Source organism: Oryzias latipes, chromosome 12 (genome assembly GCF_053564925.1).
Source record: "Oryzias latipes strain Hd-rR chromosome 12, Olatipes_Hd-rR_3.1".
Classification (NCBI taxonomy): Eukaryota; Metazoa; Chordata; class Actinopteri; order Beloniformes; family Adrianichthyidae; genus Oryzias; species Oryzias latipes.
In genome coordinates, this window is record NC_136248.1 from 10,848,925 (window position 1) to 10,876,888 (window position 27,964).

Below are 27,964 nucleotides of genomic sequence, written 5' to 3' on the forward strand. Positions count from 1 at the left end.
CATTTTCACGTGTTTCTTCCATCTGCCGACGGTGTCGCCGTTTCTCATTTCACCCGTTTTTGTGCGTACGCCTGGGTCAGCGCTTGCGTGAAGGACCGCACATTTTCCCGTCAAGTTGCTTTTTATAAATCTCAACTATTGCGTAGAGAGTGGCGTACGCCTTCTTTTGTGCGTACGCAACGTTTATAAATGAGGCCCCTGATCTGCAGACAACTTAACCTCAACTCTTAGGCACCGCTGTTATCAGCTGAAGAAGGATATGGACCTCTGTCTAATGTCGGCAGACATAACATCGAAGAGAACTATAAACTCTGTTCAAACCCAGAAGAACGGCTGTTAATCAGCAAAAGAAGAAATGCCAACCTTGGTCAATCGACAAAATATGGACCCTTCTTATTTTACTTCACAGCATTACTTTATCATAAAAAAATAAAAATACAAAAAAACAAAAAAACAAAAACAAATGATTAATCAATTATTAAAAATGGTTAAATTGATTGACTTTTAATGATTTTACTTCACTTTCTCCCAAAAAATTGATAAATTGATTCATGATTTTTCCTAATGTAACATCATTTTGCACATGTTTTTAACTTTTGATACTTGATCAAATTTTGCTATGAAAATTCCTGAAACAGTGTTATGTCTATTTTACTGATATAGTATTATCTTTTAATAATATCAATGACTTTTATAAGTAACATAATCTTCATATATTTTGGATACTTCATTGCCATGTTGATTTTCTATAAGTTATTTTTTACAAAATAATTGAAGTATTTCATCTTTGTCACGTGTTTTATTGATATTTAGACATTCTTAATTCAGTCTGATAAAAGCTAGGAACCGGATAGTGATAAATCATGTAATAAAATGGTTACGGTATAACGGGGTGAGATTATATAAGTTCGCTTCCTTCCACTCCCTTTCAAGCAATATTTATTAATATGTCTAATTATCCAAAGTTTCATTAGTTATTGTATGAATTTATAACAGATGATTGTATTGTTTTTGTGTATTATTCCTATTTGATTGCTTGAAATAAACCATTTCAAATAAAAAAAACAACAAAATCAAATCAATCAATTGGCTGCGCTGGAGAAATGCCCGTGTCCCATTCAAGGCGCATCTCCATACAGTTTCAGAGAGGCACAGGTGGAAAGCTTAGCTGAGAGCATATAGTCTCCTTTCTGACATCGTAAGCCCCTTTGTTTAACAGACGCACCATATTGAACATTGCACAGGAGTCATCAACCTCTCCCCCTTCCACAGTTATGGTCCAACAAAAAGAAACAAACATAACAGGAAGAATAAACTAAGATGGAACAACAAAACTGTCATATGAAAAGAAACGTGGGCAAACAGAAACGCTCATGCTGAGCCCTAATTAGATCAAGAGACCGAGTCCCACAATCCCCTGCTGCTCACAGACCTAAAATGTACATGACCGCCACTACAATATAACTTTTTTTTAAACTTTATTGTACAAAACAAAAGTACAATACAAAACACAAATTTACAAATTAAACTTCAGATATGCCAGAGGAGCATTCTTTTGTTCGAATCTTCAAATAAAAATGACATCAAAATTGGATTTCTTTATGGGAAGTGGGGAGTTTTGGGGTAAAACCTTGAGTGAGAGTGTTGTGAATTGAAGTGAGATCCATCCTGTTTTGGCTGTTTGTGTGTGCTTGAATACAGTGGCGGTTCTACACTAACTTACTCCCTGGGCGAGTAACCCCACCAGCGCCCCCCCCCCCCCCCCCCACACACACACACATACAAAATTTGACAACATCCTGCTGTGTTCCCTATCTTCTTTTTAGCCATTTTACTGAAAATATGCATGAATTTTCTAGACTCGTATTACAGGGGGGTCAAACTCAGTCACACAGGGGCCTAAGTTAAAAACACGCTTAAGGTTTTGGGCCGAAGAAGATAAATGTTTACTGAACACACTAAAGCTAAACTTTTAAACCTTTTAAACTGAACTTTTTGAACATAAATATGAATAAAAACAGGAACTCAAGTTAAACCTTAAATAAGTTGTAATATTTTGTTCTCCATATAAATATATTCTGTCAAAATTATACAAATATGAACATGCTGCAGGACAAAAAGCAAAGAAAGCCTGGAAATATTAATAAGAAATTATATCAAATAATTCAATTTTTTTTGCTCTTTCATCATTTTTTAGAGAAATTTTTTTAGAGCTGGACTCCTGCTTCATTTTTAGCAATAATTTCTTAATGTGTGACGTCCTGTGTGTGTCTTTGTGAAGCATATCAGAGGGATTAGATCTAAAAAATAAAACTTATTGTGATTAATATGTTTAGGTCTTATAAAACATTAAAGACTAAATCTTAGAACTCATCAGTGGGATTACTCCAAAAATATTTGGCATTTCCCTAAATGTGTGCAACACCAACAGCAGAAATCCTCCAAAAAACCTCAATCCATAAAAAATGGTCTGATCTCATCCCCCCTCCCCCTCCCCCTCCCCTTCCTCTGACACACGCGGCTCCGTCTCTATGACGGGAGGCGCAGCTGCGGCTCAGAGTTGATTGGGAGTCCTTTTCTATCTGACAATCACCTGTTAGTGTGATTCAGCCACCGGCGAGCTGCGCTCCCCTCTCGAGTTTTTTTACTTATGTTCCAAAGACTACCGCAAAGAGGTGTGGCCGCAAATGTCTTGCAGCAGAGGGCGGTGGTCACGTGCGCATCGGGTCTGCTGTGTCGGAGCAAAGAATTGTGGGAAATAATCTCCATTGCCTGCTTTTTTCGAAATTGGGTTGAGCACGGGTGTTTGTTCTGCCTATTTCCTTTTCATGTGCCTGTTTTACGTTGTTTCACTCTGAGGTATTCTTTTTTTTTTTTTTTTTTTTTTTTTTTGCACCATAAGTGTGAAGAGCAAATAGGAGGAAGACATTCTTAAGAGTCTGATGTGTCAAACTTATAGCATTAAGTGTCGGCTGCTGAAGCAATTTCAAATTAAAAGCTCCAAGCTTCCTCTTTGAATATAGTATGTAGCACATTACGTGTAGGCTGCTGAAGCAATTTCAAATTAAAAGCTCCAAGCTTCCTCTTTGAATATAGTATGGAGCACTTTACGTGTAACGCCTCAGGCACGGCATATGCCGCCCCCTATGAAGTGCCGCCCTGGGCGACCGCCCACATCGCCCATATCAAAAACCGCCACTGCTTGAATAAACGGGCTTGATCCTGAAAAGGAATCTTGGTGAGCCTCCTGTTTCCTTCCTCCCGAAACCGTCATGGGTCGAGCAGTGTATAGGCACCGACAGCTGTCCACTGATGCTGCTACGCTAGTAATTTGGCATTAACTTCCCCGCTAAAGTGATATCCCGGCTGGGTCGTTACAATATTGTAATGAAGTTAAACTTCCACAACAGAGCAGTCACGTGACGCGTCGTTCTCCGCAGAATGCACTGCGGGGAAAATAAACATTTAATCTTTAATAATGCTCATTATGTATTTGTAGCAACTTAGTCATTTTGATCGTAGGCTAATATAGCTAATATAGATACATATTGCATGTGTTGCCTTCATTATAAGGCTTAAATAGGGCTTTTAATATTTTGCGGCTCCAGACATATTTGTCTTTTGTTTTTTTCGTCCAATTTGGCTCTTTCAACATTTTGGGTTGCCGACCCCTGGCCTATATCATGCAAAATCTACTTTTTTTTAGCTTTGAAGTGTATTATAATGGTAATTCCTCACAAAGAATAACCCGGGGCTGTATTATAATCCATTCGTGCATCTCTGAGTATTCCTCTAAAAACCTGCACTCTAAGCACCAGCCCTTACCAATCCACGAAAACAAGTGGGTTGTTACATTCATATGTATAAAAGTGATGAACAGCCCCTTCAAGGAAGAGTCTCAGTCCCCAGGCCAACACACACACCCACTTTCTCTGCAGAGCTAGCGGTGGTCAGCAAATCGCCTGTGTAAAGCTCTCCAATATGCACATCCATCTTTTCAAAGGTTCGGATGTTGTTAATGGAAGCATTTGTGTTGCATAATTAAAAATAAAAGTCAATACCAGAAATGCTTTTTCATTTACTAAACAACTTTTTGAAAATGAAATGTCAAATACTAATTCTTTATCATTTTAATTAAGTGACAAAATGAGCGGTGTTGAAGAAGAAGAAGAAAAAGCGGTTGTGCTGATTTGCTTTTTCTTTTTAATTTTGAGTCAACAAATGCAGCTTCATTTGGAATTGAAAAAGCATTTCTGGTATTGACACGCTCTAGGTTGACGTCATGAAATGGGCGCCACCCACAATGAGCGAAAGCCTATGCCTCAGAGATCTAGGTTTTCTTGATACCGGGTTGGGAAAAAGGGCTGCGAAAATAACTCATATTTCATAAAAAATCATTCTGTAGTGTGCTAAAGGAATATATTATTATATAAATGCAAATAGTTTGCTCTGAAAGGCTTAAGAACAGCATGATATATGTCCTTTAAAATTCATAAGATGCATCTTTATGACAATGTCCCAATCTGGAAAGCCAAAAAGCTTTCAAGTCCTGTGTTTTCACCACTCATGTACATAGCTGTCCATTGTATTCCACCTTTTATCAGAGATATCCCACCTATCTCCTGCAGAACCTGTTCCACTATTCAACTGATGTGCTGGGTCAGGGTGCGGTGAAGATCCCAGAGGCTCGTGGAGATGACTCATGGAAAGTCTACTTTGATGATGTGGCTCAAGAAATAGTTGATGAATTTGCCATGCGCTATGGGATTGAGTCGATCTACCAGGCAATGACGTAAGTCTGACAAAAAAAATCTTTTTTGGAACAGGACTCTCAATTTTACATTGTTAACCATTGTAAATGACAGGCCCTTCAGGCTGGTTTCAGTTCCTTACAAATGGTGTGATTACTGTATTTTCCACACTATAGGGCACACCAAACTATAAGGCACATTAAGCTCTACAAAAGAGACAAAGATTAGCCTCTCAGTCAGTCAGTCTGTATTAACTGCTTTCATAGCAATTCTAAGACTTGTTTGTAACACGCTAGATGTTAGCCAGATTAGAAGCGTTAGCATGCTCACAATATTTATCAATATGAAAGGTGGTCCGGATTATAAAGCACACTGTCGTTAACTGAAAAAAAACAACGGTGGTTTATTGAACGATCTGATTTAATCCGATTCACTGACTAAAAACGATACAGGACATCGTTGGCCAAAAATTCAACCAGTGTGACTCAGAGATAAATACCTGAGGTTAAACAGGGGAAGTTTTCTGGATTCTTTGTATTTCTTGCAAGATAGTCACGGGTAATTTAAATATATGTACAAACAAACAAGTAAACATGATATATTGACAAATCCATTCACATTTTTGTTTAATAAAGTTCAGTCGTGTTGTTTTTCCACATGAAAATAATAAAAACGGAAAATTATTAGAACATTATACCATGCTGTATGGTCACATATCTTTGCTAAATTCGAAGTGTTTCCACACATTGGACTGGAATGTTTAATTTATCAATTAATCGCCACACCCCTACTTTTAGTGTGGAAAGTACAGCAAACATATCTATTTGGACAAGGCATGATGGTGAACAGATATATAAAGTGGACTTATCAACCTCAGCTCATTGTTTTAAATAACTGACAAAAAACAATTCTGACAAAAACAAGTTGAAAAGTGGAAAAGGATTTAAATTCTGTTTCTGGCTTGACCAGGTCTTTATCTAATTTTCCTTTTTTATTTTACAGACACTTTGCCTGCCTTTCAACTAAATACATGCGTCCAGGAGTTCCTGCAATGATGAGCAGCCTGCTGGCTAATATCAATGCTTTCTATGCCCACACAACTGCTTCAACCAATGTGTCTGCTTCAGATCGTTTTGCTGCTTCAAATTTTGGGGTTTGTTGCACTATCACATGAACAAGGTTTTTTCTTATGTTTTTTTCTCCATAGCTAACTTTTTTTTTAAATGTAATTTTTTTCTTCAATTATACAGAAAGAACGATTTGTGAAGCTTTTGGACCAGCTGCACAACTCTTTGCGTATTGATCTTTCCACCTACAGAGTGAGTTTAACAAAAAAAAAATACTGTTTTTAAATTTTAAATAATAGTTTTTGTCATTAGAAATAGGCAGTCTTTAGAGGTTTCATAACATTAAAGAAATCAATTAGATTTTCTATATTACATTTACAAAACTTATTATTTTCAATACATGGTTTATTGCAAATTCTAAATTAATTGTGAAGGAACAGCAAATGTATTTTAGTGCTAATGTATAATTAGTAACTTTAACATGTTTTATGTTTAATTTTTAGAACCACTTTCCTGCCAGCAGCAAAGATCGCCTGCAAGATTTAAAATCCACAGTGGACCTTCTAACCAGCATCACCTTCTTCAGGATGAAGGTAACTTTGCCAATAAACATTTTGCTTTAATATTTTTTTAAACTTAGTCTATGTCTCTTAACAGATTTTTCGTTTGTGATCCTGTTCCTATTCAATTGTCAAATAAAATACACACGAAGAGCCACTGATCCTCATGTTACTATGAGAATAATATTTAGGGAATTCAGATGTTTGTTGTTCACCAATGATGCTGCTGTTATTATCTGGTGTACAGGTCCAGGAATTACAGTCTCCACCAAGAGCCAGCCAGGTGGTGAGGGACTGTGTCAAGGCCTGTCTCAACTCCACATACGACTACATCTTCAATAACTGTCAGGAGCTGTACAGCAGACAGTACCAATCTGCATATACAGTGAGTCACACAATAATCACACATCTATAGTACTGTGTAGCAAAAATTACTAGTTTGTTTATAAAGTCAAAGCTGAAGTTACTAACCGCTCTATGACATCATCAGTAGCCACCTCATCTACGTTAGCTGCCAGCGCTTGGAATATACATAACAACATTGGTTCTATAACTTAACAAAATCATGCAAAAACAAAAGCTCAATACTTACATTTAAGTGTATATTTCTGTGCATCAGAGCACAGCCATGTGGAAAAAATGTGTTCTCCTCTGCGCCAAATCTCAATGCAGATCACCCTTTCGTACATCATTAATGCTCCAAATACCACTACAATTGGCGAAATAGGGAGGAGCCAGAGGGGTAGGGAAGCAATTCGGACTCAGCCTTAGTGTAAAGTGGGATGGTTTTAGAACAACAATGATTACTGAGTGTTGTTTTTGTTTTTGCTGTCTTTGTAGAGCAAAGAGGAGGTTCCTTTGGAGGAGCAGGGTCCAAGCATCAAGAACTTGGACTTTTGGCCCAAACTCATAATGCTTATTGTTTCCATCATAGAAGAAGACAGGAATTCCTACACACCTGTGCTCAACCAGTTAGTAATTCCACATTGATAACCCTTTAATATTCAGATGTTTGTTGCATTTTAAAGTGAAAGTTTAAATAATTTCTTTCACACACTTTGTGCTGAAACAGATAATTTTGTAAACAGAACCCCTGGTACCTGTCAAATTTTTATCTGCTTCACCTTTAGGTTTCCTCAAGAACTGAATGTAGGAAAGGTCTCAGCCGAGGTCATGTGGACATTGTTTTCTCAAGATATGAAGTACGCAATGGAAGGTTGGTTTTCTTTTCTCTGTTCCAACTCTTGCTAGCAACACTCAGGTTTTTTTAAATTGTTTTTACATGAAGTGCAACAAGGGACATGACAAATCTGAGATATTAGCAAGAGTAATGTAACTTATCAGAAAAATGGGATAAATCCTGGCTTCAAGTGTAACAGTGGAACTGAGGATGAATTAGCTGCTTGTATTTTCCCTCTGTCCTCTTTCGTTATGTTAAGCAGCATTTGTCCTTTGAGGCAGCCGGCTTAAATTTGAGTCGTTATCCTTTGCATGATTCGCCTACAGGGACTGCAGCGTTAAATCAGCATCTGCTTTACACCACACAGCAAAGAGTATGATGGATGACCCCTTCCAGTTCTTCTCAATTTAAAAAAGAAACAGTCATAAAACGTTTACCAAATGAAACTAGAGTGTTCCCTTGTTTATCGCAGGGAAAACGTCCCATAAAAAACCCTCCATAGGTGAAATCCACAGATGTTTGAGGCTGTAAAACTCCTCTCTACACACTTCATACACTTTTCTCAGAAAGACATTAACATTTTCACACTTTCCTTCCTTGTTTAAACTTTCAAAGTTCAAAAAACCCTTCATGGAAAATAAGAATTACAGAATAAGAACAAAGACTTGATCACTACCTGTATTGAAGAGTTATGTAACTCTAGTAAGCTGCACTTGCAGTATCTGTACAGAAGCAACGGTATGAAAAAGAATGATTGACAAGATCAACAGCCAATCAGGATGCAAAACAAAATGTGCTGTCAGAAAAAAGAAAAAGAAAGCATGCAAAGTTGTGCTGAAAAAGATTTGTGACACAGCAGGGCCACAAAAGGTGAACAATGGTTTTGTGAGGAAAAACTACCTTTTTTATAGTCTGTAAAAATGTAACCCTCTATGGCATTGTGTTTACCTCAGGAAACAAACCACTATTTTCATCCTCACACTGCCTCTGTCATATAAAAAAAATTACAAAAAACATTACATTAAAAGTCTTTTAAGTTTCTGACCAATCAAATTTAAGATGGGATTGGCCTTGACATTTTGAACTGAGGTCAAGCAGTCCTTTTTTGGACAACACCCAAGCTGAACGCAGTGCTCGCAGAGGGTAGGGTAAATTTCACTTTTTAACATGTTTAAATGGAGCAGCAGTATCCTTCAGATACAGATACCTGGATAAACCTCAGACCTCTCAGTCTAGAAAAGCGCTGTCCCAGGAACAGCTAAGATACTGCGCTGGACCCTTAAGCTCCCAGGCCTCTGGAAGAGGACCTGAGCTTGGGTGAGAAACCACCTGCAGAAGGGTGAGAAGGGCGTTTTTATTTATTTATATATATATAAATAGTGCATATAAATGGTGCAGCGGTAGGGCGGTCGACCCATGATCGTAATATTGCAGGTTCGATTCCCGCCTTGCACGCCCATGTGTCGAAGTGTCCTTGGGTAAGACACTGAACCCTACCTTGCCTCTGGTGGGAGGTTGGCGCTAGGGTTGTGCTGATGGACGATACCATCGTCCATCGTGATGGGTGACTGACATCCCGATGGAGAGACACCATCGTGATGCCACGCCCCCCCACGCTGCGAGTCGACACCATAAGCTGCGGTTACATGTGCAAAATATCTTGATCGGATCAATGGTCGGATTAGAATCCAACCGTGTACATGGGCCCAGAGAAATGTTTTCAAAATATAACAAACGTTCACATGGGTCACACTTTCGGTCAGAATAAATCATTCACGTGACATGTGGGAATAACATCAGCCTTTATTTTGTCGGGACGCAACTCGAAACACAAATCCACGTGATTGTTTGAACGGTTTCTAAGGAATGAGCGACATTTCTGCTTTGAAGCTCACACCACCACTGTGTGTGTGTTCTGACGATACGAGCTGTGCTCAGACACACACTTTTAGACCTGGTTCTGAGTTCGGTAGCTCGTTCCCCTAGAGCTGCGGGACGGATCGCAGTCCTAAATCTCCCACACATACCGCTCATGTAACAAAGCACCCCCCTTCCCCTCAAACACAAAGCTGTAAATCCGCGCTCCGCCGGTCCACTTGACTAGTTAAGTGCGGGAGCGGACCACTTCTTTTCTATTTTATTTGTTACTTTTTTTTGTCACTTCCCTCAGTTTATACTGGATCATCGGGGATGAGTCATTAGTTGGGAAAAAAATAAAGTAATAAAGTAAAATAACGAATAGCAATTATATAAGACAGAAAAAATAAAAATAGCCCCCCCCCCCCGACGATATCATCGTCAGTCCCGATGGTTGACAGCAAACATCGTCAACGGCCAATTTAAGGGACATCGCCCAACCGTAGTTGGCCCCAGGGTTCGGCAGCGGAGCCACCATTAGTGTGTGAATGTGTGTGTGCATGGGCTGGCATGGCTGCCAGCATCTTACACCCTGCAGTTATGTGCTGGATTGTTTCAGGCGCCTCTTTGCACAGCCTACACCTTGGGTCTTGTCTGGTGTGGTAGATCTGAGCCTCTATCGCTATGGTGCTCAGGGCTTGTTCCTAAGCTGCCAGGATGAGTGCTTTAGTGCTTTCCTGTAGGCCAGCCCTTTCTAGCCATTGGTAAGACTTCTTGTTATCAGCCACTTCAGTTATGGTCCGGTAGTACTTCCCATGCAGGGGTTTGTCCTCCCATGAGGATCTGTCTTCCAGCACTGTATCCTCTGCTCTCCATTGCCTGAGACATTCACTGAGCACACTGTCATTTGGGGCCTTGAGCTTGATGTACTCATGCATCTTGGATGTCTCATCCTGGATAGTGGCTTCTACGCTCACTAGTCCTCGGCCTCCTTCCTTGCGGCTAGCATACAGTCTCAGGGTGCTGGGTTTGGGATGGAACCCTCCATGCATGGTGAGGAGCTTTCGTGTTTTAACATTCATGGTCTGTATCTCTTCCTTTGGCCATCTTTTTATTCCTGCAGGGTATCTGATAACTGGCAGTGCGTAGCTGTTTATTGCCTGGGTCTTATTTTTGCCATTGAGCTGGTTTCTCAGGACTTGCCTTAATCGTTGGAGGTATTTAGCTGTTGCAGCTTTCCTTGTTGCCTGCTCCAGGTTGCTATTTGCCTGCGGAATTCCAAGGTACCGTAATTTCCGGACTACAAGCCGCTACTTTTTTCCTGCGCTTACAGCCCTGCGGCTTATTCAGTGACGCGGCTAATTTATGGATTTAATTAGCGGCAGCCATGTACGTACTTTCGAACTCAGTGAATAGTTTGAATTCTTTATCTAACACCAAGCACAAGGCATTTATATTCAACACACCTCTAAGCAGCCAAACAGCATGGACTTGACTTCAGGTCTTAGACACTTCAGTCATGGTTCAACAAAATGAAACACGCATGTCCGGCCGCATCCCAGAGTCCTTTGGTGCCATTAGACCCAACGTGCACCAGATCGCCGCTACAATATGATGAAGCTTTCAAGTTAAAAGCAATCGTTAAAAGCAGCGTAAAAAAGTCCACCGTCACCAACGGGTTTGGAAAAGCCGGTTTGCTGCGTGACGGAGAGAACAGCGCATGGAGTGAATTTACACTCCATCGTAAATGGTTTCTAAGGAAACCGTAAAAGCAGAATTTTGCTTTGAAAAACTCACAGCCTCCGTGTGAGCTGGAGACATCTTCTCCTGCTGATTGAGCTGCGGGGCCGATGGCAGTCTGAAGGCTCCCACACGTAACAACGCACCCGCCCCTCATACACAAAACGTACAGTATTAAGTCCGATTGCTTTGCACAGAAACGATTTGCTCCATCCACCGGCGCAACGGGGACGAAGTGCTCCTCCTTTAAGCCGCGCTGGCCAGAGGTGTCGGAGTAGATAGGAAGGGGAGACGAGGAGCGCGCGGGGCGGGAGCGGAGCGCAGAGGCGTCCGCGGAGTGCAGAGGCTTCTAAATTCTGCCGCACGCGCCGCACTGAGGCGCGCGTATCACGCTGAGGCGCGTGCTTTTCAGTCGCCGCTGCTGTATTTTACCGGTGTGTTTTTTAACCAGCCCTGTTACTCCCATAACGCTGCCGCGACACAAGCGGAAGGAGAGCTGTACCCGTTCACCCCTCCATGCACTGCTGATACTTGCTCATTCTTAAACACGTACAACAGAATGGCGAGCCGGGCATTGGCCCCGCCTTTAGCCCCTAAGACTCATGGGAAATGTGGAATCGCGGATGTAAATTTCCTCATCATAACTGAGGGATGTAATGTTGATAATATGGTTACTGTTTGTAATTTTATGTATGATACCTAGATTGTCAATAAGTAAAAAAAAAATGAAATAAAAACACCATAACTGAGGAACTTGTGAACAGAATAGAGGTCCATGCTGTTTGACAGATGTCGATACACTCAAATACATGAGCCAGAGGCAAAACTGGCACCACCCACAATGTGCTAATGAATTGCACTCACTCTGGGATGCTGGCCGCGAACTGTATCGCCTAACATATGCGCGGCTTGTACTCTAACGCGGCTTGTGTATGTATAAAACTAATTAAACACGTGAAAATGGGTGGGTGCGGCTTGTAATCGGGTGCGCTTTGTAGTCCGGAATTTACGGTACTTGTAACTGTTGTCAATGTCTGCTATTGTTCCTTCTGGGAGGGAGACTCCTCCTGTGTGGACTACCTTGCCTCTCTTTGTAACCATCCGGCTGCGTTTCTTGATTGATGATCTTTTCTCAGAAATGGACTAGAAATACAGTGCACAGTGGTATGAGAAAGTTTGGGCACCCCTGATAATTTCCAAAATTTTTCTTCATAAATCATTGGTAGTTTGGATCATCAATTTCAGTTAAATATATCATAGCAGATGAACACAGTGATATTTTAAACAATTGTTTAAAGAAACAATAATTACTGAAACAAAAATAGGCAGGTGCGTAAATTTGGGCACCCCTCTTGTTTTATTGATCTGACTACCTTTAGCAATAATTATTGGAACACAACATTTGTTTTACAAGCTCATTGACCCTTTACCTACATACACACGTGAAGCCAATCATGAGAAGAGGTATTTAGGGTGGCCAAGAGCAATTTCTTTTCCTCTTTGCATCTTCTCTGTAGAATGTCAACATGGGAACCTCAAAACACCTGTCAGATGACCTGAAAACAAAGATTGTTCAACATCATAGTTTAGGTGAAGGATACAAAAAGCTTGCTAAGAGATTTCAGCTGTCAATTTCCACTGTGAGAAATATAGTGAGAAAATGGAAGACCACAGGCATGGTTCAAGCAAGGCCTGGAGTGGCCGGCCCAGAAAAATCTCAGATAGGCAGAGGCGAAGGATGGTGAGAACAATCAAATTCAACCCACAGACCAGCTCCAAAGACCTACAACGGGATCTGGCTGCAGATGGTGTCACTGTGTATCGTTGAACCATTCAGCGCACTTTGCACAAGGAGATGCTGTATGGAAGAGCTTTGTGGAAGAAGCCTTTTCTGTGCACATGCCACAAACAGAGTCACTTGAGGTATGCCAAAGCACATTTGGACAAGCCAGCTTCATTTTGGAATAGGGTACTGTGGACTGATGAAACTTAATAGGAGTTATTTGGACGTAACAAGGGGTGGTATGCTTGGCGAACAAAGAACACAGCATTCCAAGACAAACACTTACTACCCACAGTCAAATTTGGTGGCGGTCCCATCATGCTTTGGGGCTGTGTGGCCAGTGCAGGTACTGGAAATATTGTCAAAGTTGAAGGTCGCATGGATTCCAGTCAGTATCAGCAGATTCTTGAAAACAATGTTCAAGAATCAGTGACAAAGTTGAAGTTGTGTCGGGGCTGGATACTTCAACTTTGTCACTGATCCTAAACAAAAGGAAGAAAGGAGGATCTACTAAATATTGATGGCATGTTTCTGTCGGGGTGCTCAAATTTACGCACCTGCCTATTTTTGTTTAAGTAATTATACCACAGTTTCTTTAAATCCAATAAACTTCATTTCACTTCTCAAATATGACTGTGTTCATCTGCTAAATGATATATTTAACTGAAATTGATGATCCAAACAACCAATTATTTATGAAGAAAATCTTGAAAATTATCAGGGGTGCCCAAACTTTCCCATACCCCTGTATATCTGCATTATACACTGTGAAACGAGGGGTTTTACAGTCTGAAAACATCTGTTATTGTATCTGCTATTTTGCAGATTTCACTTATTTTATTGGTGGTTATTTTTAGATCCAATTAACAAAGAAACATATAGATTTGCATTTTTTTGTTTTTATATATAAATTAAAGAAGACAGCTTAAGTGTGCAAAAAACATGCAGATCATCATGAAGCAAATGACACACAAAAGCTTTATAAGTCATCTTTATTCCTTTTAAAGTTTGTTTTTAATCGAGCTGCGCGGTGGCGCAGTGGTTAGTGCTCTTGCCTCACAGCAAGAAGGCCAAGTCTTGGGACCTGAAGCAGAACATCAATGTTTGTATGTTTTCCCGTGCATGCATGGGTTTTCTCCTGGGACTCTGGCTTTCTTCCATTCATTTATTTTCTGTTCCGTTTTTCCCTTTCGGGTTCACGGGGCTGCCGGAGCCTATCCCGGCCACTTGTGGGCGAAGGCAGGGGACACCCTGGACAGTTCGCCAGTCTGTCGCAGGGTAGAATGTCCTCAATCACACACCCATTCACCCTCACACCTAGGGACAATTTAGATTAACCAATTAACCTATGAAGCATGGGTGGGAGGAAGCCGGAGATCCCGGAGAGAACCCACGCATGCACGGGGAGAACATGCAAACTCCACACAGAAAGGTCCCCCATTGATGTTCTGTTTCAGTCCCCCAGCCGGGACTTGAACAGGGGGCCTTCTTGCTGTGAGGCAAGAAGGCCCCCGCTAACCACTGTGCCACCGTGCAGCCCTTCCTCCCACTGTCCAAAAACATGCTTTATAGTTTAATTGGTTACTCTGGTTGTGTGTTTGTGACCCTGCGACAGACTGGCGAGGTTGTCCCCAGCCTTCGCCTGCAAGGCTTCGGCAGCCCCGTGACCTCAAAAGGGATTAGAAGAGGAATGAATGAATTTTATTGACCCAGTTTAACTAAAATAAGACTCTGAAGTTGTGGCTTAAATTCAAAGCAAAGCTGCTTCTGTACCTTTAGGAATGAACGTATAATGCTTTGGAGGCAGAAGAAAGTTCCTTTAAGTTATTTTGTTGTAACAAGTGAAATTGATCACTCTATTTTTCTGCAGAACATGAGAAGCATATACTGTGTAAAAGTACAGACTACATGAACTTGCATTTTAAAGTCAAGTGGCTCTACAATGAATATGTAAGGGAGCTACCAAGCGTCAAAGGTATCGTTCCCGACTACCCATCGTAAGTACATGTCATTTTATAAATATTGATATAATATAAAAAAACAAACTTTTACTTTTGATTTTGAGCATGATCTCAAGAGGAATTTGAAGAGAAGAAAATGCTGTTTGAAGGAAAAAACTAATTTTAATTTTGCCTTTTCAGATGGTTTGTTCAGTTTGTTCTTCAATGGCTGGATGAAAATGAGGATGTATCAATGGAATTTATGCATGGAGCACTGGAGAGAGACAAAAAAGATGGAGTAAGAATATTTTATCTGATGAATTCAGTTAATATGTTGTCTGTATTGTGTCCACTATGAATATTTGTCCATGTGCTCCTTTCAGTTCCAGCAGACGTCTGAGCATGCTCTGTTTTCCTGCTCTGTTGTGGACATCTTCACCCAGCTCAACCAAAGCTTTGAAATCATCAAGAAGCTGGAATGTCCTGATCCAAGTGTTATGGCACAGTACAGCCGCCGCTTTTCCAAGGTATTTTGGTGGATTACCACAGTGGAATTAGTACAAGCAAAAATTTGCAGTAGAAGAACTCAAAAGGGGTTATTTAATTGAAGGTCCTTTACACCAGTAGCCTAACAACAACCCATGGGCTGAATGCGGCCCACCTCCCCAGTTGGCATTGGCCCGGACCCCAGAACAATGTCAGAGACGCATGATTTTTTCTGTTTTTCTCAGTCTGGCCACGCAATCAAAACCTGCATAGAACGTGACATTTTATGCCATCTTTCTGCAGTCTTTACCCCATCTGAACCCCCCTAAAATACCTGTCAAATAGAACAGAATATAGTGCTCCATTTCTATGTCACATTTCACCTTTCATATTCTCACTGATTCTTTTATTCCAATTATGCATGCTGCTTTTTTTTCAAACTGCCCACCCCGTTGTGTTTCTTGTTTAGCTAAAGACTGTAGATCAGGGGTCTCAATTTACCTTGGGGCCACAGAAGGCAGGGTCTAGCCAAGGCTGGGCTGGAACTTCAGCGCACAAACACACCCAACTTGTGAGTGTCTGAGAGCCAATGCCAGTTTGAATCAGAAAATTAAAAAAATCCAATATTCTCAGACTTTTTAACTATACTTTATAACACAAAATAAGATGAACAAGGCCCCTGGTGTAAACAAGTTGTGTAGAACTTTCTCAGGTACATCCCTTCCTTGGTAGTAAATTTGTAAGGAACATTTACTAAACTATGAGCTATACTCTATTATTAATTGTTTTATGTACAAAATTTACTTATAAAACTTCAATCAAATGAAATCAAATTCCTGAATAAAAAAATCCATGAGTAAATAAATCAATACTAAATTATTGTTTATTTAATCCTCTATACTAATGTTTTCAGATTTAGTCATCCTTATTGACACAGTTCAATTAACACTGTTAAATTATAACTCTTTAACACAAACGAAGACTTAAATTTTAGAGTTCTTCAAACTTAATCAATGGGTTCTTCTGAACACACCTTCTCTTACCTTCTTCTTACTGCTATGTATTTAAAGTTTGTCTAAGACTAAATCTTGTTTTTGCTTGCACGTATTTAATGTTAAAGCCCCGTTAGCTGTCACACATGTAGGTGTGAGGCATTTATTCACCGCAATTGACCTATTCTCTAGGGACGCGGTGAGCTGCAGTCACAGCTGCACACGGGAACCGTTTGGTTAGGGTTAAAACGCTGCCCAGTGTAACCGAAATCATAAACGTAACCTTCCTCCTGGTCCGTGCGACCCAGAATAAAGTTCAGCACTGGCTTTTTGTATTTAGAAAATTACATGTGAATAGACACTGTCTAAAAAGGAAAGTAAGGAACTGGGGAGGGGGCTGTCAGGTATCCTGCCCTAAACGTTTCCCGGCTTCAAGCCCAGTCATTGTCCCGCCCCTAAGAGTCAGTTACCCCACTGTGACTGGTTGGTTCATCAGCTCTGCACACAACACTGAAGAAGTGTCATACATAAAAAACTGGTGGAGCGCACTAACATTAAACTTTCATATTAAGGTGGGGGCCGCAAAATATTGTCTTGGGGCCGCAAATAGCCTGTGGGGCGCAAGTCTGAGACCCCTGCTGTAGATCAATTCTTTATTCTCCAAATTACATAAATCTTCAATCCCTATCAGATCTTTTTTTGGACTTGCTTTTTTCTGTAAAGGTTTGAACTTTGAGAGTTTAAACTAGAGAGAAAACTCAAGAAACTCAGCTGTGACGTTCTCTTCAACACCTCTAATGAATATGCTCAGCTGTGCAACATCTGTGATGTTGGTGCTTTCATCGATGGCAAACGAAAATGCAATAAATGACTGGATTCTTTGATTTGGCTGCCCAAGTCTCCTCAGAGATTTTGTATCTGTAATCTTAACCCTTGTGCTATCCTAGGCATTTTAACATTGGGAGTTGGGTCATCTAGACCCACTAGACAGTGCGCTAAACCTTTTTTCTTCAATGATTTGTGAACCTCACTGTGTCCATGGATTACATAAAATCTTTCCACCTTTATTCACCTTTGTCATGGTAGGGAGAACACGTCAAAGTAAGGGTGGGGTCATCTAAGATAGCACGGGGGTAATCCTTGATGACCTGCTGGCAAAGGTCTACTGATTTTGGGTTCACCATCCAAAAATGGTTTGGATATTTGCATCAACTTGTTTGCAATAAGGTAGCTTTCACTCCTCCATCTCTGGGATCACAGCTGCAGTAAATGCAGATGGTTATTTTCATTCCAGCTTATTGTTGGTAAATTTTATCTTTTTTTAACTTCACCTGCAAATGGTGGAACTTCTCTTTTTGGTGAGTCTCATGATGGTCCGGAATGTACCAGTCTTTGAGCACTGCGACCTGTTGATGACATACCAAGCACGCGGGTTTAGCATTCAGCTCCATGAAGAAATAAAACTCTGTCCATTTTACTGGCAAGCTCGGCATTCTACTTCAATCTTTTTTCTTTTTTTTTTTGGTAATTAAGGTGTCACTATTGATCATTCTTATAGCAAAGTAACAGTGATGAGGCTTGCGGGGAACCAAACAGCATCTTACCCAGACGCAGAGCTGTTAGGTTTCACTTTTGGCAAGTGCAGACAAAAGCTGTTTCACCTGTTTTGCTTTTTCTTTGCTCCCCTTTGTGGCTGAATTGCGCATTTCGGTTATTTCTTTAAAAAAAAATCATAACTCATCACAGGAATGGACCAGAAATGTGTTTTTTTTTTTTTAAACATCATTATAATTTTTTACTCTTCATGAGTGTACTGGATTTAAACCATCTTGCGGGCCGGATACAGCCTGCTTGACAGTATGTTTGACATTCCTGCCCTAGACAGTTTGTCGCAGGGCCCATGGAGCTGGAGCGATCGCAATCACTATTCCGGCTTCCGGGAGGCAAACTGGCAGCCAGACATTTTTCTTTTTCTATGAGGGTTTGAACTTTGAGAGTTTAGAGAGAAAAAGTTGAAAATATTCATGTCTGTCTAAAAAAACTGTATAAAATGTGAAGTGATGAGTTTTATAGCCTTAAAAATCTGATATCTTACACAGGCCTTCTGAACTTCATAATATTTTTCTTATTTTCAAAATTTTTCTTTTTAAACATAAATATGAATAAAATGCTTATTTTGTTCCAGAAAAAATCAACTTATACGGAGCCCTTGTCCTGACATTAAGATATTAAAATATATCTTGTTCCCACAGATTAATATCTTGTTCCCTCAGATTAATATCTCATTCGTACGAAATACTATTCCGTTCCCACAACATATTATTCCGTTCCCTCGAAATACTATCCCGTTCCCTCGAAATGATTAACTCGTGCGAACGCAATAATTATTTCGTTCGAACGCAATAATTAATCCGTTCGAACGCAATAATTATTCAGGTCATAAGTCATTCATGTGGATATGCTCTCTGTACGCTGGCAAAAGCCGCTTTCAGCGGTAACTTCCGTGTTTATGTGACCCACATTCGTTCAAAAAAGGAACATGAAAAACAAAAATGATCACTTCATTACTGTCTCAATGAATATAAGAAAAATATCAAACGATTTATGATAACTAGGCTGCTTTGTCATACGATAGCTCCTGCTAGGCTACTACTAGCTCCGCCGCAGAGCTCTTTGATGTATGCTGGCATTTGGACAACTGGCTGGTCGGTTGACAGACAGACAGCTGATATTGTAGTTTAGGGTCGAATAGGAATAATAATATTCAGGACTTGTATTTTATTAACTTTAGCAGTCAGTCGCTTTACATTCAAAGGCTATTAGGCCACATGCTAACTAACTAGCCGATCATTTATGCTGTTATTATTTTACGTCATAGATTTACAGCAGATACCTTCACATTTTTATCTGTGTGTGTCTCATTACATTGCATTGAAGACACGGAAGATGTTTAGAGAACAGGTTTATTTATTTTAAAAAGCACAGAAGCATCCATCATATTCACGTTCATTCACATCTGGTACGCCCTCCGTCATCTTGCTGCAAAAGCCGCTTCCTGCCGCTAATTCCGTGTCTCTGTAAGCATTCAATAGGGGTAAAAATAAAAGCAAGAGTGGTCGATCTGTTATTGTCTCGAGGAAAATCTGAAAAATATCATATTAAGCTGGCTGCTTCACCTAATGCACTTACCTTTAGCTCGTAGCATAACAACAATAGCAGTACGTCACGTTTCCCAGCATGCTTTGCGGCCAATCACTGTGTCCCTGTAACCAAAGTGTAACAACAAGACCAAAGATTGGCTGCAAAGCTTGCTCATTGGTCATCAATCATTATAACAGATCGACCGTTCTTGCTTGTTATTTTTAACAAGTTGGTTTATGTTAGGTCCTGTGTATGTGAAACATTTCAGAGTGATTTGATTGTTATAACTCTGTTATTGTGCATACATTGATTAGGTTGATAAAAATTATAAATTAATTAAATAACTTCTAAATTTGTGCAACATTAGCAGTAAAAATTCTCCTTACATAAATTCATAAACAACTGATCTATTGTTTATTTATTAATGTCTCAAAAAGCGCAGCTATTTTACTGCTCGCAGCACCTTCTGCCTTTTCATTGCAGCTTTATGTTATATAGGATACTATAACCAAATTAACGATAGACGATAGACAAAAGTAAAATACATACTATGCCGAAATAAATAAATATTAATACATTTAACAAAAATGATTACAATGTATAGATAATAAAGAATTACATTATTAGCAAACACTGAGTAAACATGACTCCCCATGCACCGTTTCACCTTGTAGCCTGCAACGTAATTGTAAAGGAAACGCTTCAAATACAGCGATTTTGAGGGTAAAAATGATCACGAAGTCATTAATATAACTTGCTTCCACTAACATTTTAGTGGAGACATTTTAATTTCATTATTAGTTACTCATGATGGCGAGGATAGTTTACAAGTGACGCACAGGCTCTCCTGCCTCCCCTTATAGCATGTCCCTGCTGACACGTGCTGTTAGGAACCGAAAACCACAGAACCGATCCCAAACCTGCCCAAAGCAATTTTTACCCGCAAATTTAGAATCACAACCGTCCAATTGGCCAGGAACCCACCCAATATGGCAACACTGGTATTCCCAAGGCGCGCTAAATTATTTGATCTGTAGTTAATATGTTATCAGCGCTGCTTATTGCCAGGCCATTAATAACAATGATATAAAATGATCTCTGGGCCTGGATATAATGACACGCCGGGCCATATATAGCCCGCAGACCTTGACTTTGACACGTGTGCTAAAAGTCTATGTTGTAGTTTAAAAGAAGACTAATAATTGTGGCAACGCTTTTTCTGTTGTTTTTTTGTTTGTTTATTTTGTATTATTAAGTTATTTAACATAGTTTAGCTGAAAAAAATCCTTGATACATCTAGCAAAAGCATTCAATTATTAGTATTTAATCAAAAAATTATTTTGTTTTCACAGTCACCTTAATAATAATTACCTTTTTTGTTTCTCATCATTTTTACAGACAATTGCCAAAGTTCTTCTGCAGTACAGTGCCATTTTGACCAAGAACTTTCCTTCTCACATTGACAAGGAGAATATTGTAAGTTCTCTCTTTGTGTTTTGATTCACAACATTACTTCTTCTTAAAAAAGATTATACTTTGAATGTAGTTTCTTTTTTCAATCATATTAACTGTTATTTAGGTAAGTATACATTGTTAAAACTTGTTTTTTTTAAACAGAATACTTAGAAAGCATCTTTTCATTTCCTTTTATTTTTTTGTTTCCCTCTACAGCCTTGCGTCCTCCTGAACAATGTGCAGCAGTTAAGAATCCAGCTAGAGAAGATGTTTGAGTCGATGGGTGCCAAACAGGTAAACAGGGGGATGGGGGATCTTGTACATGAGAGGGAAAAGCTTACAGGATGCATGTTTCACACAAGAGGATATTTTTAATTAAAGCATAGAGCTGCTTTTTTATTTTTTATTTTTATTTTTTTATTTTTTTACAAAAAATAAAACCTGAGTGTCTTGTATGTCAGGTTGCTATAGAGAGGGCACGGGTAGGTACTCTACAGTCCTATTAGTATGGATATTTGAAGTAGTGGTTTATTATAGTTGCACTGCTGTAGAAGTTGTTTTCTTTCCATAATCAGGTTAGATTTTATCATTGAAATTGCTGTCTTTGCTTAATGTTGTAGAGTTCCAACTGAGGTAGATAATACATATTAATCTATTCTATATCTAGACCCCAACTACCGTATTTTCACGACCATAGGGCACACTGGATTACAGGGCACAGTTTCAGTTATGGACAATAGGCGCACCGGGTTTTAGGGTGCGGGCACGTTAAAACATACTGGTGGTTGCCGAAGTGATGCTGTTCTGCATACATGTACCTGCACTTTTGTACTAGTTGGGGGTGTGTCTACTTTCACACCCATGCTTCCTTCCTTCCTCCCTTCTCATGCTGTCCTCTCCTGCGTCCTTTTTATTGAAGTCACACAACAACACATTAGGTGCACCACACCATAAGGCGCTCCGTACATTTTAGAGAAAATTTAAGACTTTTAAGTGTGCCCTATGGTCTATGAGCCGGTGCGCCAAGTGTGGATGTGGGTGAGAAAGGGTCTGTAGAAGATGGTTTGAGGAAGGGGGAGAGAAATAAAAGCCAAGTGGAGCCTAACTGCAGTGTCACTGTCTACAAAATGAAGCTGTCTATGCCTTTTCTACCTCAAAACCCTTGACAATCTCAGTGAGGGAGGGGTAGCAGAATAGCAATTTGCTCATTCTTGTTTACAGCATTACTGTCCATTTATTTTGAACTGACATAATTTGTGTAACAACATGACAGTCACTTCTCTTCACAGCCACCTAACTCGTATGGTGTGGGAATCAACAAGCCCTGTTTGAACTGCAGCTACAAGCTACGCAGAGGAAAAATAAAAAATAGAGGCTAAATCAAAACTAACTCAGATTTGCTCCTGCTATTTTTTTAAACACACATTGAGTGTTTGTGTGTGAGCTGGTGTTTTCGCTAGCACATATAGGGAGAAGAGAGACTAGTGTAAGCCTGTGTGTGTGTGTATGTGCTGAAAGCAGCAGCGTTTTTGCTAGTGCATATGTAGAAAGAAGGAAAAGAGTCACGACAGCACCCGGTACAGGCCTGTGTGTGTGTCTTTAGCGCATGTGTAGGATAAGGAGGATGGGAGACGAGAGCGTGCAAGTGAGTGAGCATTCAGTTTGTGTTACTCGGTTAGGGAGAACAGTAACAAAAAAGGTTTCCTCTAAAAGAACAGAGACTGGATTTTTATTAACCCATTCTGGAACCCCTGAACGTTGCGTTAACGTGCCCGCGCCTTAACACCCGGAGCGCCTTTTGTATTTGTCAAAGACGGAAAAATCCCCTATAAACGAACGCCCTATAACCCGATGTGCCCTATGGTCATGAAAATACGGTATTTGGTACCTTCTTCAGGCAGCTGCTTCAGCCTGAAACTTTACCAACAAACCAGCAAAGTTTGCAAGAAAAAAGAAAATTCATGTTCAGAGTTAAAGGACCAAGTAAACAACTGAGGAGGAGCCTAAAACTTTAAAAAAATAAGAAAGCGTCATTTAACAAACAATACCAGAAGTCTTTGCTGGGAATATGGATTTAAGGCTGTTCCCACTCAACAAGTCCACTCTCCATGCTATGCGACTAACTGCTTTCTAAAGTTGTGAAGATTCTGCCAATGAAGTTCCAAACTCAATGTATTCATGTTTCTAATGCAAGAAAAAAACGGTTTTGTCATTTGTTCTGTCATTTAATTTGGTCACATCGAATTGCCACACCTAAAGGTCAGTTCTGTGAAATAATGTCATAGTTTTTAATGGTCCATGGTGATATAAATCCTGAGTCTTTAAAGGGCATATACCATGCTATTTTTAAACCTTTTATAGTAAACAATATCCATGTATTTGATAATATACAGTACGTATTAGTTATTTTCCAGAGGTCTTTTTCAACCTGGAAGTAAGACTACTCGATCTCTGAGGAACTGGCTTTCACTTCGTGTGGGTGCCGCCCATTTCATGTGGTCACTATAGTCTGCTTCGGACATGTGTCTGTGTTTTGCCCACGAAAGCAAGCAACATCCAAACTTTTGCAAATATGGTTGTGCATATTGTGCATATAAAAGGAAAGCGTTTTTGCCAAACACAGCTAGCTCTGCAGAGAAAGTGGGTGTATGTGGACTGGAACCCCTTCCATCTGAGGCCAGTTGTCAGTAAGCTCGTCAGGGGGTGAATGAGAGATGCGGGCAGTCGACACTGATGGCTCCCCCTCTGGGTCAAGACTAGCAGCCACCGCCTCATAAAGATGGGTGTGGATGTCCATTTACGACGGGGGTGGCGAACAAGTTGACACCAAGAGCCAAAGATTTTAACTGTTAGAGTCAAAGAGCCACACCACACATTGACCTGCCAAAACGACACACACAAACATGCAATTAAAGCCATTTTATTTTCCACTAAACACTCCTCTCCCTACAACACAACAGCAAGTATTGTACTTGTGTCTATTTCAAGGAAAGTGTCCTCAATACGCATTTTTAAATGCAGCTTTGCCAGAGTTAACACAGCGACTACCCTGGAGGTCATATACCCTCTCCACACACACAGGCACCTCTCTCTCATCTCATACACCCACACACACACACTCTATCTCACTCTTTTCTCTGCCTCTCTCTGACACACACAACTACTCAGTGACGTGCAGTGGGATTGATGGCTGGTATAAGGTACTGACTCCTCTGAAGACAGATTTATAATGATAAATAATAATCGATAAATAATTTTTCTTAAATGAATAATTCACCATTCATCCAACAGCATTTAACTGGTAATTCTTTGTATCTCAACATTCCTCTTTTAATGACCCTTACACCAACAAACACGCAAACATCTGGACAGAGCATCGTTCTGGTGTCTAAGGCAGCATTTACACTGCAGGTCTTGATGCCCAAATCAGATTTTCTAACTGTATCCGTTTTTTTTGACGACCCGCTTACATCATTTTCTAAAAGTGACCCGGATCCGATTTTTCCATTTACCCTATACAATGCTGAAACTACCAAACGTAGACGTTCTGACCCTGACATCCTAGGAGCAAAGCGGCCAGGCTTGTAGCCTTGTGTTAGCGTCAGGGGAGATGGCTTTCTGACGGTTGTGCACTCCTGATGATTGTACACAGTTTTACCTTTGTCGGAAACCGCCGTTATTTCCGGTCCGGTCCCGGTTGGGACGCAAACGGTGACTAATCACGCGTGACACCTTTGCTCTGGAACAGGCTAGTAGCCATTTATTTCTTTGCTCAGATCAAACTGTTAGTACAGCACAACGTCTGCAAACACTTCCTTATTCAAAACTCAGAGAGGGCACATACGGTAGGACAGCCTCTCTTTTCCTCTCCCATGCATCCCCTCTCGTTCACCTGCGTCATTCATGAGCGTCCAAGGCAACGCCTTCTACCGTCGCTGCGTTACTTCCATGACAACCACAGTCACACAAAAGAAACACAACAAGAAAAGGGGGGGGACAAGCTAAGCTGCTAACAAAAGCTTCTCAGGACTACGTAGCAGCATTTCCGCCTCCCACGGTCCTCCTTCAGACGCACCGCGGTACGTCAAAATTTCCCCCGGGACTAGTAGCTTTGTCTTCGGACCGGCAGCCGGATCGCCAAAGGTGGAAGTGCTGCTACACAGATCTGAGAAACTGTAAACCATCATATGAATTTGTGTTTCCAGTGGTGTCCAGACAAAATAAGGGCTGATGTAATTCCCATATATTTACATCTAAGATGCTCATTGCGGCCTTGCCCGCACGGAGTTTTAAATCCCCCCACTCCCAATGTTTTTAGCATGTTAGCATAATGATAATCCTTCTTCGCGGTCCTTGCAGCTAAGAAAAAAGCATTGACCGCACGGATTAAAAAAATCATAAGCGAGCAGGCCCTTAATACTAATCACAACAGTAATAAAAGCACATTTAGAAGACACTTGTCTGTCCAAACGGCAAACGTTTAGCATGGCAAAATCTGCTGGAACTGCTGATGGGGCTCCAGCTGTTCTTGAACAGCAAAATCAGCGCAGAAAAGCACCTATAATAAGTCATGTGATCTCAGTTGGTGGTGTCCACCTGTGTTGACGTCACTGACGTACGATTCACATTTACTGGGGAATATCCGATTTGTCTGCTTACATGGCACACGCAAATGCACGTATCCGATTTATTACCACATATGAATGAGGCCTGAATCCGATCTCTTTTTTTTCCTGCTTACACGTCCACTGGTCATATCCGATCTGTAACACATCGGAATTGGGTCACTTGAACCATGCAGTGTAAATAGGGCCTTAGTAATTCATATTCACAATAAATACATTACATTTCAGATGTGTGTAGCATCAATTTAATTTTAACCTTCAGTAAAAAATGTTTTACTTTTATAACTTTTCTTTTTCTTTTTTTATGTAAAAACTAATGATTGACTTTTTGCATGAAAAACAGATATTTGATGGAATATTAAAATATGCACACAGGCATGCTCAATCAGGTGTGTTTTCCAAACCACATCTCAGAATTTCTTCCCTTGCTGGAGTGATGGGATGATGATCCGAGTGGGATTTCTCTTGTTTGTAGTAATCCTCTGCAGATCAGGTTTATATTCAGTCGTAGCCACTCTGATCAGCTCCTTTATGTGAGTGTCAGTCAGAACGGACCAATGCCTTGAATTCATGTGTTTCAAAGTAATAAACAGGGACTCCCATACATATATTAAGAAGAAAGTCAACAGCAGCTTGAGAGCGGCTCTTTTACACACGGGTATTTTTCCGTTCTCCAAAACGTAACAGGGCCTTCTTTCAAAAGAGATTTCAGCTCAATCATCTCCAGTTTGCTTGCTGCCTCATCAGTGACAAGCGGGGATCTCAGGCAGTCAGTCTCTGCATTAGAAGGGTCGATGAGAAAAGTGATCTGCGATTGTTTCTGCAGCAAGTCCTCAAACCACAAAGTAAAGTTTCCGTCCAGTTGCGCAAGCAGTGTCATGTTCTGCGCTTTATTTATTTTGATTGCAGCCTTCTGCTGTGATCTCTGCAAAGAAAGAAAGTGAGATGATTGCCGTTTTGAATGTGCACTTTGAAAAGCTTAATAGAAGAGACAATTTGTGTCAGATCTGGAAGAGTTGTTAATTTTCCCCAGTATACGTTTTTTTCTTTTCTGCCATGAACAATTTTACTGCTTCCAAAAGCTCATAATAATAAACACAATGACTTGCCATTCCGTTCAGTAAAAAAGTAAGAATCTTCCCATTCTTCCAGAAACTACCTCTGTTTATCTTTGTACTCTGAATTTTGCCATTTTGACAATGAGGGTAACAGTCTGCACGCACATCAAATGTTTACCTATGTTTTCCGGCATTGGGCGTATCCGGCGCAAATGATTGGCGGTCACGTATGTGTCGGGAGCACCATCAAAACACACACACTGCCAAATAACATTTATTATTATTTTTTTTTTTAATTTTATTATTATTATTATTATTATTTTTATTTAATTTTTTGTTTTTGTTTTTTTTATAACTCGTCCTGTCCAACAGCTGGGCAGGCAGATGAGAGCTGAGGGCCTTTTGTGTTGGACATATTTTACTTTAACAATAGGGGTGATTAATCTTCATACAAACCAGAGGTATGTCTGAATAAACCCCTTTTGTAATTGAGGGCAAACTTTATTAATTTCAACCATGTTTGAAAATCTTGGGTGTTGGACCGGACGGAAAAGGAAAGAAGGGAAGAAGAGAGAGGGACGTTAGAGAGAGGGGTGGTAGGAGGGTGATAATAGGAGGGGAGGGGGGATAAGACCATGAAGCAGCATACAGCAACAAGTTTACTGGTTGTTTATCATTACGGTAAGGTTCAAATGTAGTACAAAAAGGGCAGGGCCTGTCCACACACACACTCAAATGTTATCAACACAATTGCTAGCTGCAGAAATGTCGACATGTACACAAAACAGATAGTGTTCACATGCATACTTATGCCCTAAAACCAACTAGTGTGAAATATTTCAGTCATTCAATCATGCAAACTGTTACTGCAGAGCTAACACCTGTGCTCAGGTGAGTGTTTATGTTCTTCTAAAATGGATGGTGGAATGTGAAAAGAAGGAGGGAGAGTGCCCAGCCATCCCCACCCCAAGACCCCCGCCGCAGTAGCAGCAGCAGCAGCCGGAATCCCCCCAACGCCACACGGGAGCAGGCAGGGAACAACCGCCCCCCGGGCGACCAAGCCCGCCACCCAGGCCAGGGCCAGCAGGACCGCCGGGAGGCCCCCAGAGCCAGAGAGCAGGGAGGTACGGAGGGAAAGAGAGCGCCGCCCCAGCCCAACCAGGAGAGCAGCCCCCCCGCCGCGCCGGGAGAGCCCAACGCAGGGCCCCACCGGAGAAGGATGCCCATAGCCCCAGACGAGCACCCCATCACCACCCAGGAGTTCCGGGCATCCCCCTGCCCCAACCCCAGGTACGAGCCAGGACCCCCCAAGGGAGACCCGCTCCGCAC

At 40.7% G+C, this 27,964-nt stretch overlaps 1 protein-coding gene and 1 long non-coding RNA gene across 12 annotated transcripts in view; one reads left to right on the top strand and one right to left on the bottom strand.

Moving 5' to 3' along the window:
- unc13bb (unc-13 homolog Bb (C. elegans)) overlaps positions 1–27,964 on the top strand; it is a 187,451-nt gene that overhangs the window by 93,664 nt on the left and 65,823 nt on the right. For 7 of the 11 annotated variants that reach the window (XM_078956186.1, XM_078956189.1, XM_078956190.1 and 4 more), the window contains 12 exons: positions 4,629–4,792; positions 5,754–5,904; positions 6,002–6,070; positions 6,322–6,411; positions 6,626–6,763; positions 7,219–7,349; positions 7,509–7,594; positions 14,809–14,935; positions 15,080–15,176; positions 15,262–15,405; positions 20,896–20,973; positions 21,169–21,246. In XM_078956186.1, the coding sequence (XP_078812312.1) occupies positions 4,629–4,792; positions 5,754–5,904; positions 6,002–6,070; positions 6,322–6,411; positions 6,626–6,763; positions 7,219–7,349; positions 7,509–7,594; positions 14,809–14,935; positions 15,080–15,176; positions 15,262–15,405; positions 20,896–20,973; positions 21,169–21,246 (1,353 nt within the window). Of the gene's footprint in view, positions 1–4,628; positions 4,793–5,753; positions 5,905–6,001; positions 6,071–6,321; positions 6,412–6,625; positions 6,764–7,218; positions 7,350–7,508; positions 7,595–14,808; positions 14,936–15,079; positions 15,177–15,261; positions 15,406–15,488; positions 15,576–20,895; positions 20,974–21,168; positions 21,247–27,964 lie in introns of those variants that run through there. The other 4 variants (XM_078956187.1, XM_078956188.1, XM_078956193.1 and 1 more) reach the window with 2 other exon arrangements.
- Positions 2,863–3,674, bottom strand: LOC144996601 (uncharacterized). The gene is made up of 2 exons (XR_013659512.1): positions 3,119–3,674; positions 2,863–3,045 (listed from the first exon to the last, which is right to left on the bottom strand). It is a non-coding gene; the product is annotated as an uncharacterized LOC144996601 (long non-coding RNA).